This window comes from Lasioglossum baleicum, chromosome 6 (genome assembly GCF_051020765.1).
Source record: "Lasioglossum baleicum chromosome 6, iyLasBale1, whole genome shotgun sequence".
NCBI classification, from domain to species: domain Eukaryota; kingdom Metazoa; phylum Arthropoda; class Insecta; order Hymenoptera; family Halictidae; genus Lasioglossum; species Lasioglossum baleicum.
The window spans coordinates 3,542,793-3,555,482 of record NC_134934.1 but is presented as its reverse complement, the minus strand read 5'-3'; the positions used below and the strand labels follow the sequence as shown (position 1 = coordinate 3,555,482).

The 12,690-nt window shown below is 40.0% G+C and overlaps 1 protein-coding gene across 1 annotated transcript; it reads left to right on the top strand.

Annotated features, from left to right (window-relative positions):
* The first annotated feature begins 467 nt into the window (after nt 1-467).
* On the top strand, nt 468-12,628 carry LOC143209269 (uncharacterized). Its single transcript, XM_076424684.1, has 19 exons — nt 468-700; nt 825-956; nt 1,103-1,220; nt 1,597-1,723; nt 1,815-1,918; nt 2,055-2,231; nt 2,388-2,533; nt 2,620-2,782; nt 6,039-6,165; nt 6,606-6,712; nt 6,861-7,034; nt 7,123-7,280; nt 7,709-7,808; nt 9,625-9,723; nt 9,879-10,005; nt 11,451-11,557; nt 11,839-12,012; nt 12,099-12,247; nt 12,405-12,628. The coding sequence occupies exons 1-19, from the start codon at nt 483-485 to the stop codon at nt 12,538-12,540; spliced, it is 2,643 nt and encodes an 880-aa protein (XP_076280799.1). The 5' UTR covers nt 468-482; the 3' UTR covers nt 12,541-12,628.
* The last annotated feature ends 62 nt before the right edge of the window (nt 12,629-12,690 follow it).

The following is a 12,690-nucleotide window of genomic DNA, read 5'->3' as shown; positions in this document are numbered from 1 at the left end:
GTTAAATTCGTTTCAGAGAAGACTCTGTGCAAATGAATAATGCTAATAATTATTAAAAACAAAGAGTCTGTAGTCGTGGCAGTGCCGCCAGAATCGACCAGAACTGGTCGATTTTTCCTCTCCTCCTTTTCCATTCCAGCACCATGAGCATACTCCAACATCCCCCACTAAGACCGTAGACTGGTCAAAATGACTGGTTCCTTTTTTATTTTACGATTATTGATATAATAAAAATAATTTCATGAGAAATGATTGTATGGATATCTTCAGTGGAGCACATACTACAATAGCAGCTTTGCACAAAGTCTAAATAAAATCAATCTTGTCATTTTTATAAGAGAACTATACCAGTTACTTTTAAGGCTGGGTAGGTTTAGTGTTAATCTGGTCATCAGAGAGGGGGTAAACTGTATTCCCCTCGATTTCCTCGATCTGGCGGCACTGAGTCGTGGATCGTTTGGTTGTAAAACAAAAGTGATCGTATGACTGTAAATTCGACAACCAGAAAATCGATTTACCTAACTTTCCGGCTCGAGTATCAAAATTATTCGTCTTGCGTCGCGTTTTCTCGGAAACGTCTGTTCGCCGAGAACGTTTTGTTTATACCGGTTCGATTACACGACCATAAAAAAATCGCTTCCAGCATGTTAACACGATACGTAACCTCGTTCGTCTCCAACCTTCTGACTTCGAGTCCAAGGTAAGCTACTTCAAACGCTACACTTTCCCTTGTAGTACTTCGTGCTGTTTATTTTGCGTACCAATACTTTCGTTTCTCTCGCGAGTACCGATCAACATTCTGTCAACGATTCGTCGTTCCTCAGAACTTTAAGGAAAATCGAATTCTGTCAGTTGCACGGAACGACAGCGACGCGGCAAAAGAAAAAGAAGAGCGGAGGTTGGTTCTCGAGGAAAAAACAGCCTGATGGGCCAAAAATCATTAGGCCCGATTACTGGTAACTACGTTTCAAAGATACAGAGCAACTAGGAATTTTAGTACTAGTACTAGTACTAGCAAAGCTTGTATTTAGAACTGGGTATTTTTAGTATAGATCTTCGAGGTCGAAATATTTTCACGATTTTTTATTTTCCGATAAAATAGCAGCGCCGACTCACCGAAACCGATTATCGATCCTACGTGCAAAATCGCGGTTGTGGTTGGCGGCGCCGATGGTTTCGGTTTCGCAGCGGCCGATCATCTTTTATGCAAAGGGGCACGAGTTAGCATTTTTCGTTACCTACAGGCCTCCGGATTTATAATACGTTGACTTGCAAAATTAAAGGTTCACGCCAATGGGTGAATTTCTCATTATTTAAACTGGTCCAACTTCATAAGACAATTAACTTTTCAGATATTTTATTCGCTAAAATCTTGATGAACTTGACAAAATTGTAATATCACTTTTTCTCGTCGTTTTGTCGCGGTTTGAACGAAAAGAAAAATTCTCTCCGTTTTCTCTCCGATGTTGTACGAACATTTTTTAACAAAGTTCAAGTCGTTTGAATATTGAGAAGTCACTAATCCTTTAACTGTGCGTGTTAGCACAATTACATATGAAATTTATAATGTGAAATCAACCCGTTACGATAACGTAGACTGTGATAATAACGGACAACGACGTTGACGAAGGAAACATGGCGGCACGGAAGCTGTGCGACGCTTATGGGAAAAATCGAGTACAGTTTATCGAGTGTCACGTTCAAAGCCCTTGCCAATTCGAAGGTTCGAATATTTATGTATTCCTTCAATACGTAAAAAATATTCTCGAATGCAAATAGCGAAACTCGCGTGAAGCTAATTAATAATTTTATAGCTGTTCTGAGTCTGGCGCGATGCAAATACAAAAACATAAATATTGTTTTCAACGATCTCGATAACGATTGGCCTCTGACAGCTAACGGCGTGGGAATACAGGAGGTGAGTCAGGATTTGTCGCGATAGCCAGACTTATAATTTCTTATTTGGCAAAACAAGAACTCGATAATCAAGAAAAAGTTTTTGCGTTATCGAAGCTCGGTAGTTGCTCTAACTCTGAGAGCGTAACATCTTTCAGAATAACACCGCCAAACTGATTCGAGTAGAGATGAAAATTTTGGGGAAGGATAATGGCGGTTCCGGTGGAGTGATAGTGAACTGTGCTAGCATTTTTGGGTTCATGGGTTGGCCCGAGGATCCGTATCCAGTTTATTGCAAAAATGAACCCATGATAGAAGTCGTCAAGGACTTTGTGGTACTTTTCATTATACATATAATAGTATTTAATATGTTTCTCTATTATATTATATAAAACAATTCTCTACTGAAAGAGCACGTTCTACCATCGCGACGCGTTAACTTTAACGATCCGAATATCTATTGTTTCTGCTCAACTTCCCTGATCACGCAGAAAGATACGAAGATGGATGAAACCGGAATACGTTTAGTGTCTCTATGTCCATCGACTAAACATTTCGGCGACATAGGGTTGCCGGACTTCCCGGACTCCGTTCCTAACAACCGAATTTCCGAAATACCAGCTTGCGTGCCAACCACGTGAGTAGATACCGACGATAATAACAATCGTTTAGGGACGTCGGACGAGTAACGTTCAAACTTTAAACGGTCAAAATCTCGAGCAGGAAACGTCAAATAGGCCCAGCTTTGAGCTACGTGCTAGCATGGGCAGAGAACGGCAGCGTCTGGTTCGTGGAACCAGCGATCAGCGTCCATGCGACTCCTCGAATGATTCACTTCCCCATCAAGGAAGGAGAGAAAATCGATCCCAATATTTACCAAACACAGGTAAAATTCATTTCCTAAAATTCCAATCTCCAGACCGTATGTATCAAACATACAAATAATATTAATCAGATCCATTTAAAACAAACATTTAGTCAAATAACGCCATCGAATTGTAATTTGTAACGAACATAATTGTAAACGCATCGATCATTTAATTCTTTCATTACCACAATGGAAAAAGGTTCGAAAGGCATCGATCGACTTCTAAATTGCAGCCTTGCAGCGTCAGCGCAGCGCCACCGTGCGTCGAATTCTCGAAAATCGATCGATCGAAACCTTGTCCCAAAATAAAAACTACAGTCTGCAAAACGGAAGCTCCACAAAAGAAATAAAACGAGAACTTGGCATGCGTGAGTCTTGTGTATCGTAAATAGATAAAAAAAACTTATAGATTGAAAATCTATAAAAATTTAGAAGGAATTTAAGGTAGGGAATTAGGCGTTTCGTCCCGGGCCTGCTAGCGGACTCATCAGTAAGGCAACCTAGCAGACCCTGCCTCATACGCCGGAAGAGATGTTGATTGAAGACGAAAGACGAAGTAGAAAGTTCCCCACAAGAAGTCCGCGAGCGGTCCACCATCCGAAGCGGAGAGAGTTGAAGTCCAGAATCATCCGGCAGCCTGGAGTCGACAATCAAAGTCCCGAACTCCCATGTCAAGTGTGGTGGTGGTTCTCTTCATCTTTGTCCTGTAACGGTATTTCGCTCCATTCGAGGAGGAGATGCGCCCCCCACCCAGGCGCATACCAAGTAGAGACGGCCCTCTCTTGGGTTTCTTCGGTAATCCCGCATTGGTGCGGCGGTACGATACGGCAACTTCTTCATCTTAACCGGCAACTTCTTCATCTTAACCGGCAACTTCTTCATCTTAACCGGCAACTTCTTCATCTTAACCGGCAACTTCTTCATCTTAACCGGCAACTTCTTCATCTTAACTCCGGCAGCTTCTTAATTCCGTCGGTTCCTCCCCATCGTTGCTACTAGCACAGCTGTGGCGACACCAAACCACACTAAACGCTTGCGTTCACCAACACCATATTCCTGCGCTCCCAAACTCAGCGTGGATGGTTCCTTAAAGGGGGTAATCCAACCCGACGATTACTTCACGAGGACGACTTGATGCTCCACACACCAAACACCCATGGACGACGGCGCGGAACTAACTCGAACCCCCGAGACTTTTTGGCTCCATCCGAACCGCAACCCTTGCTGCTCCGGGAGTCCCTCCTCAGCGATCCCCTTGATGGAAGAGAGCTCCTGCTCTCTGTCTTCCGTCTTCCCGGCAGTATGACGCGGCTTCCTCTCCTTCACTGGCCCTCTTCCCTCCTGCAGTTGTTGTTGTTGTGTCCCTTCCGAAGTTGTCGTAGGTTTCACTAGCTGTAAAGATGGGTGACAGGAAAGGGAAGAGGAGAAAGCCGCGTTTCGTCCTGAGTCTGCTAGAAGGACTCATCAGTAAGGCTAATTCTAGCAGACCCTGCCTTAGACGCTGGGATGCTCAATTATGTTCGGAAGTTGTATATATACTAATCGACGAGAAACGGAGGACTTGCGAGAATAGGATCAAGTAATCGGCCCTCTGGTAGCGAATACGGATGGACTTGTTTCACGGACCTCGAGTAGATGGAACCACTAGCATCGAGGTTAGGGCCGGTTTATAAGCCTTCATGGTCCTGCGGATACAGGTTCTGGACTCTGAAATCTCTCTCTCTCTCTCTCTATAGCTTTATTAAGTCGCTTCTTTTATTCATTCTATTTGTACGAAACGATAATGGAAACGAAAGGAACCATATTAGAAGAGTGCGAAGGATATGGTGAAATTCTTGTGGAAGTCGTTGAAAAATTGCAAAGATAATTCGCAAAGTGAAAAATCTTAAATGTCTTATTTGGACTGATCTGTGTTCTGGAAAGTATTTAGAATCTCCGCTGTAGTGTTCGTAGAAAAATACGCAAGGACATTTGGAACGACCAGGTGTAGAACGACTCGGGAAGGAAAACGTAACCTGTCCGAACGGCCGAACGCAAAACAAGTCGAGCTACGCGCGCAGAATATAATTCTATCAACACGAAGATCGCGTCGCATCGTTCCGCGACCTCCGCAACACTTGGCATGTCGATGTCGATGTCGAACGAATGCTCAATCGATTCGCTTGGCTTGCTACCGGAGCGCATCGAGATTTGAAACGCACATCGGTAATTCGATAAATCGACAGAAATAAACGGCCTCCCGAAGCCGAGTTCCAGCCTACCTCGTGCCCGAATTTTTTCATAAATCCGATCCCTGTTTACCGCGGATCCGCGGTCACATTATCCATCAGATATCCGCGGGACATTCAATCTCGTACAATTGATTCTCGATTTCTCGGATTTCATTGGCGCGGCACGGCCGGACTGCCATGCCGTGCTCCTTGCTCCTGGAATATATTCGCAACCGGGCCCCTCGCGAGAACGGTCGTGACAACCATAAATTCGCGCGTTCGACTCGTGTTGTTCTAGTCCCGTTTAGCGATTATGTCGAACATCGAGGGTAAAGTCGCGCTCGTCACCGGCGGAGCAAACGGGATCGGCTTCTGCACCGCTCGGAAACTCCTTCGAAACGGAGCGAAGGTATTGTTTTATGTATAGGGTGACCTGCATCAAGGAACTCTGCATCTCTATCGATCCTTATCGAATAAACCTTTAAACTGGTTGTATCGTCTCGTCTCTCTCAAGTGCTTTTCTTTCGAAGTGCCGCGTCGCTTTGTGTCGTATCCCTACTCTTTGCCACGGTCAGATGGAATGTTGTGGTAGGCAGGCCGTCGCGCGTCGGCTATACGTACGACACGACAACAATGAAATTCTGCGAAAACTTGATGAGCGTATAGCTCGATAACTATTTACTTGTGGCATATGGCGCCTTTTCCCAAATTTTTTCTTTTCTCGACGAGTGGGAGGTATCGATGTAAGAAAAATTTTCAACAATTTTCTTTGTTCAACGCAATTTTGCGGCATAGTTTTTTTTACAAATGGCCTACGATCGAAAGGCGTAGATTCGCTCCTACAACGGATGACTTTTCTTACAGCCTGTATAGTGTACCGTCGATTACACGAACTATACAGGCAAAAACAGTCTCTGATTTACAGAATTATTTGATAGAACGACGACGATGAAAGCGCGATAAAGTTCTAGAAAACGCGTAATTATGATTTAGAATGACTTGGCAGAAAAGTGAAAATATTCGATGACTAACATGTTTGAACGTCTAATCGACTTTACTTTCAGGCGGTGGCTCTATTGGATTTGAGCGACTCCGGCGGCAGAAGCGCAGCTGCTGAGCTAAACAATGAGTTCGGAAAAGATCGTGCGATCTTCGTCGTCTGCGACGTCTCCAAGAGCGAAGAACTCAAAGGTATTCGAGATATGATTGTAGATAAACGAATCGATAACTAAAATGCATTTTTATCGAAACCATAAAATTACTCGGACTGCCAAAGTAATTTTCAAGTTTTTTTTTGCACAGGAACGTATTCAAATAAAAATTGTACGACTGCCGACTACACGCACGAATGTCATATTTGCACCGTTCGCAAAATATTCACGACTATCCCTTCTAATCGCTTTTACGTACTTTCTATGATACATACAAATACGTTATCGGCGAGAGTAAATTATGTAATGTTGCGAAAATAAAAATGCGCGATAGCAATATATCGTCGCGAAACGTTCGATAAAATTCAGAAGAAATTTTGTGACCGTTCATGCCGAATTCGTGTCATGTTCCATAGTTCATCCGTGTAACTAGCATCATCGTTCGAAATGTCAACAATTTGATTATTTATGTTTTTATAGAGGCATTCGAGAAAGTGGTCGAAACGTACGAGACGCTAGATATCGTCGCAAACATTGCGGGTATCATGGATGACGCGGATTGGGAGATTATGGTGGATGTTAACTATGTAAGAGTAGCAGCATCATTCTATTATCAGGAGCTTCGTATAATCTAGCGCCAGCGGCGCTAAATCATTGTAAACGGCAAACACGTCCAAAAATAAGACAGATTTGTTTTGATGTCGACGTTGTTTTTCGTTTTGTTTTTTTAAACAGAAAGGCATTGTTCATGGCACTATTTTGGCACTGCACACCATGGGTAAGTACAAAGGTGGCAATGGCGGCACCATCGTAAATATGTCCTCTGTAGCTGGACTCGATGGGATTCCCATAGCACCGATTTACGGTGGAACGCAGTACGCCATCGTTGGATTCACTCAATCGTTAACGGTGATTGTTATTGGGGTTATACCAAGTTATCGAACGCTGGTTCGATAATTTTCTTCAACAATATTTATATTGTACGAATATTTGGCAGCATTATTACGAGAAAACTGGGATTCGTATGCTGACGATATGCCCCGGACTTACGACTACCGCTATGGCTGCCAGATTCATGTCCACCAAAGAGCACGCCATGGATCTCCTCGACGAAGAAACTGCGGCTTTAGCGATGACTACTATGCAAAAACAACCGTAAGTAAAAGAATCTTTTACCTTGTTCCCAGAAACTTTTATCGTCGCTTGAACGGTCGCCTAAACGCCCTAAGCCCTACACTGACAAAACATCGAATACGAGACTATCTTGAAAGTTCGACAAGATACAATCTTTCTTATTGCTTGCAGTTTCACTATCCGAAGAGATAATGTTTGTAAAACAGACTGCTAATTTTAACCATAAACCTTCCGAGTCCCGAGCGTTAAAGATGGCTGGTACGAGTTGCCTTATAATAATAACAAAATTCAATTTATTCGGGTTTTATTCCCGTCGATAACGAAACTGAATTTATCTAGAATTTATACGATCGTCGTCTTTATAATTTCAATAATTCTAATAAATAAAAGAAATCGCTGTCCTCGAAAATCATATTTAATAGTGCTGTCATTGAAATATTTTTTCACAGGCCGGAACACGTGGCGAGTGCCATTATTCAGTTAATCGAGAAGGGAAAGAATGGCGCGATTTTTGTCAGCGAGAACAATCAACCCCCGTATGCTGTCCAAGTGCCTAGTTATGCTAGCTTGAAAGCCTCCGCTTAATTTTCCTAAGAAAATTACCAAATTTCCTCGCTCTTACGACACCGTGTATTTTTTATTCGAAAAATTATTTTATATCTCCGATACTTATAGAAATGATCACGTGTAGACATTCAAAACGGACATACTTTATCAATAGTCAATAATTGACAATACATGTAAAAACATTTTGTTGTTTCGTGTTTCTCGCTCGCTTGCGTAACACGAGAATTGCTGACGGTTATCCTACTTAACATTAGAATTGCTGACGATTATCCTATTACCGGAGAAACAAGTATATGACGTGTTGTTTTCAAAAGAACTGACTATTTTAAAAACAAATTTCATGTACTTCCTGTTTCGTTTAATAAACATGAAAATTGAAAATTGAAAATAATATATAATAATATAATAATATTTTAACGATATGTGATTTTTAAAATAAAAACACGCACACGATTTAAAGACATTTCTTTACAGGTTAAAGTAATTTTATCATAGACATCGTAAACATCGATCTACATTTTAAATCTTCATTTTGGGCTGAAATCAAAAAGTTTTTATAAGTTCCTCTTCTATTTGATCATGTAATTCTTACCGATTGCAAATTTTTCAAAAATCCTTTTTGCGCGTCATTTAGTAAATCGATGCTTCGATGATTTGGATGGCATTCGAATACTTTAGCAAGCTACTGTATTTCGATAAAAGTCGCAAGAAATTGTAGAAAATAAGATGTACTAAAAATGAGTAGCAATTATAAGAAATCGCAAAACAAGACATTTTTATACCTTCGTAGATCTAGTAGTGTGTACAAGTTTCGGTGGAAGATTTCCATATCTTGTTACTCTCGCTTTGTAAACAAACAAGAAAAAGTAATGGATCATTATCGTGCACACACGCGCATCTCACACCGACGGAGACGCATTTAATTATCGCGATCGTGGAGCGCACCATTCATTTACCAATCCTGCGCCGTACTGTGAGGATCCGCTTACCGAAGACCGTCAATCAGAGCAACCTCGCTAAACGGTGACTATCATTTTATTTTATTTTATTCTGTGTCTAAGTCTAAAGTAATTCGTTCATCGGAATCGTTTCCCAAAAATATTTAATTTTTTATTTGGAAACACCTCGGGAACGATTGTGACATTTTCGGCACGAATAAAAATCGAAATTGAAAGAAACAATTAAGAATTCAGCAACTTTTTCAAAATTTAGCTCTTCTTGTCGAATAAAAATAATTTTTTTTTTAATTCGATAGCGTTCGGTTTGAATTATGATGCGATTTAATTTAATGACTCGAAGGCCAACGAACCAATTTTGCGACGAGTAGACGAATCGTCCGAGGTCTATCTTATAATTCACTGTCTAACACCTTTATTCCACAATTACTGTTGGGTGGTTCTTACAGAGTTTTTTGCGCTGATTCCGAATCTGTCGTTAATTTTTCTCCTAAACGCACAGTTTTTGAGAAACATGGCTTTGAAAGAAAAAACATATTTTTCAACTTTAAACAAATGTTGTGATGTTATTATACAGTAGAGACTCCCGTATCCGAACTAATAGGGAGACAAAAGTGGCCGGATAGTGGAATTTTCGGATGATAGAAAAATTGCTTTCTTTTGCATCAAACATCATTTATTCATTTTCATTAATACATTATCATTATTTAAACATGTTTAAACAATCATTAAAAAACTCTATAAGAACCATCCGACAGTAATTAGGAAACATAAAAAAAGTTGAAACTTGTTGGACAGTGTAATTGTATCATTTCATGTCTAATTTTCTTCATTTGTTTCAGACCATGGACAACATTAAGAACATGAACATTTTAATCACCGGAGCAGCCGGAGGCATTGGCCTTAGCTACGTACAGCACATGTTGAAAAATGGAGCTAAGGTAATAAAATTTTTTTCCGCATCTTTACTAACTCGACTAGATAATTATCTATTGAATCGATGAACTGAGTGATATTTTCTTTCGCGTGCAAAGCTATAAATTATTATAGAATTCAATGAGATTCTGTGAACCAATTGTAAACTCAATCTTTTCAGATTGTTTCTATCCTCGATCTGCCCACATCTGCCGGTACCAGAACCGTAGCTAATTTGGAAAAAGAATTTGGAAAAGGAAGGGCACTGTTCTTCCCGTGTGACGTGACGAATGTTAAACTGTTCGAAGGTACCTTCTTGAATTTCAAAAATTTTTTAAATAATTTTTTAAAGTCGTATATGTACATGCAAAATATGTTCATGAAAGATTAGACAATTTTCCTGGACGTGAACAGCATATCATGATGTAAATGTAAAGTGGTCGGCAACGGCGCACAGTGGGATATTTCGCCAGTTTAGCGCGCCAAAACTATTGCGACGTTATTAATAGTGTGAAGATCATACTATTATATATCGTTGAATTCGTCTTAACACCAGCTACAACACTATAAAATCAAAAATACAACTTGATGTTTAAAAAATCGAAGCGACCTTGTTTTTTTGTTTTAAACAAAATTTTTTCGAAGTTTTATATATTGAAGTTTATACCTATGTTAATACTGTTAAACTTTTATTTCAAACATTTTTTCGTCAGATTAAGAGAAATTACTATTGCAAACAAATTTCACGCGTTGCTGTGGTAAAGATTTGATATGTATTGTAGAGTGATATGTACCGCACAAAAAGCTAAATATTTTTTGTATTGGCACTTGTTGACACCTAAACTTTTATGGATCATATAAAGCAATGTCTACTGATTAACCTCGCAAAAAATTAAAGAGGAATCATCCTATATTTGGTCCTATCTCGATTTTATACACTAAACTTGTGAAACAAATCATTTTTCTTTAACACAAGTTTTTCGACTCTTGGTCACGAAAAATGTTACTTTCAAGTATCTGAATGTTACTAAATAGTACTATCTATAGAAAAATATTATTGTAGATTACTCGCATATATATTCAGGTTTATGAGAAAAAAGTTTTAGTCATTTTGAACAAACTAAAAATATTGACTTTTAGCGCACTAAACTAGTCAAATACCCCACTGTGCGGCGCGGCGACACCACCGCACCGTTCAGCCAGCTTCAGGACCTGCGCCTCCCGCGCGTCTCGCTCCCGGTGATGGCCCTAGTGCTCAGGCGCGTACCGTATGAACTGCGCACATTCCTTTTCAGTGGTTTCCCCTGTAGGCCTATCCCTTCTATAATTTCAGGGAAAATAATTTGAAAAATAAACTAGTAAGATTAATTTGAAAAATAGTTTTGAATTTCATTGCCAAAATTTTATTCAGTCATTCAGAAAAACTTCTTCATGGACGTTTCGACGTACTTGGTAAATCAGATACATATATGCCTGAATAAAATTTTGGCAATGAAATTCAAAAGTATTTTTCAAATTAATCTTACTAGTTTATTTTTCAAATTTTTTCCCAGAAATTATATGGTGGAGTTGGCCTACAGGGGATACTACTGAAAAAAACGCATTGACAATAGTATGTAAGTACCTCCGTGACAGAGTAGGGCAATAATCAACTATGTAATATTTAAAAATGACTGATAGTCATCTTGAAACATTTACCATTGAATGATAGGATCATAAGTGAACGTAAATAAAAAATTCGTTTCTTTTGCAGAGACTTTCAAGAAAGCTGCAAACGCCATGGGCGGTATAGACATTGTTATCAACAACGCCGGTATACTAAATGACACAAACTGGAAGTTGACCGTTGACCTGAACATTGTGAGTTACAATAAATATAATCCAGTTTCATTTATTTACACACTACTAAACTACAAAACTATTTATTTCGAAAGACAATTGTTGAAATCGCACAAAGCACACAAAACATCACAGTGGTGTTTGAGATTGTGTTTAAGATAATATTTGAATGACTTTTCGAAAATGGTTGAACCGTAGTACTCATAATTAACGCTAAATGAGTAGTTACCCGTGCCTTTAGTGCCCATCATACTTTTGCACTTTAATCGAACGAATTGCATTAACTTCAACTTGGATTTCAGGGTGGTGTGATCCAAGGATCTCTCCTCGCCATGGAACTGATGCGCAAAGACAAAGGTGGCAAGGGTGGTGTTCTCGTAAACATTGCGTCTATCGTAGCCCTCGACATCTACCACCATTGGCCAGTTTACGGTTCCAGCAAGCACCAAGTGCTTGCATTCAGCCGTTGCCTCGATGTAAATTCATTAAAAAGCATAATATGTAATTAAGAAAACACGCGTTAGAATTGATTTCGATTTTCATTAAAACTTGATTGTTTCAGCCATTTTACGAGAAAACTGGTGTCCGTGTTCTTGTAATGTGCCCTGGTGTCACGACAACCAACTTGTTCGATAACATGGACCTGACTATCCTCGACATTGTCGACAAACAGAAGATGAGGGAGGATTACGGTGCCCTTCCCCCCCAGGGGTGAGTACATTTCATTTCGATCGATGTAATTCATCTCCCATGTCTGACAGACACGAACGCAAAGTTATTAAAGCCATGATTACTTGTAGGATTTTTTTGGCACACTTGTGACACAACGATGCGAATGTTTACTTATAAATTTTCATCTTTTTCCCAGACCCGAAAATGTGGCGAAAGCAATGGTCTCGCTGATTCAGAAGGGCAAGAACGGATCTGTGTGGGTCAGCGAAGGAGGAAAGCCACCGTACGCTGTCGAATTCCCTCCACTCAAGAGGGTAGAGCTTAATTTGTGAAAACAGATCTTCGTCATAGCAAAGTCTGAGTAACTTTGAAATATGTATTTGAAAATTTTCTATTAAATCATTTTTTTACCGATTACAACATTTTCTGTCAGCTCACTGTCTTTATCCGCCAGTGCAGCTAGCGCAGTTGTCTACTTCGCG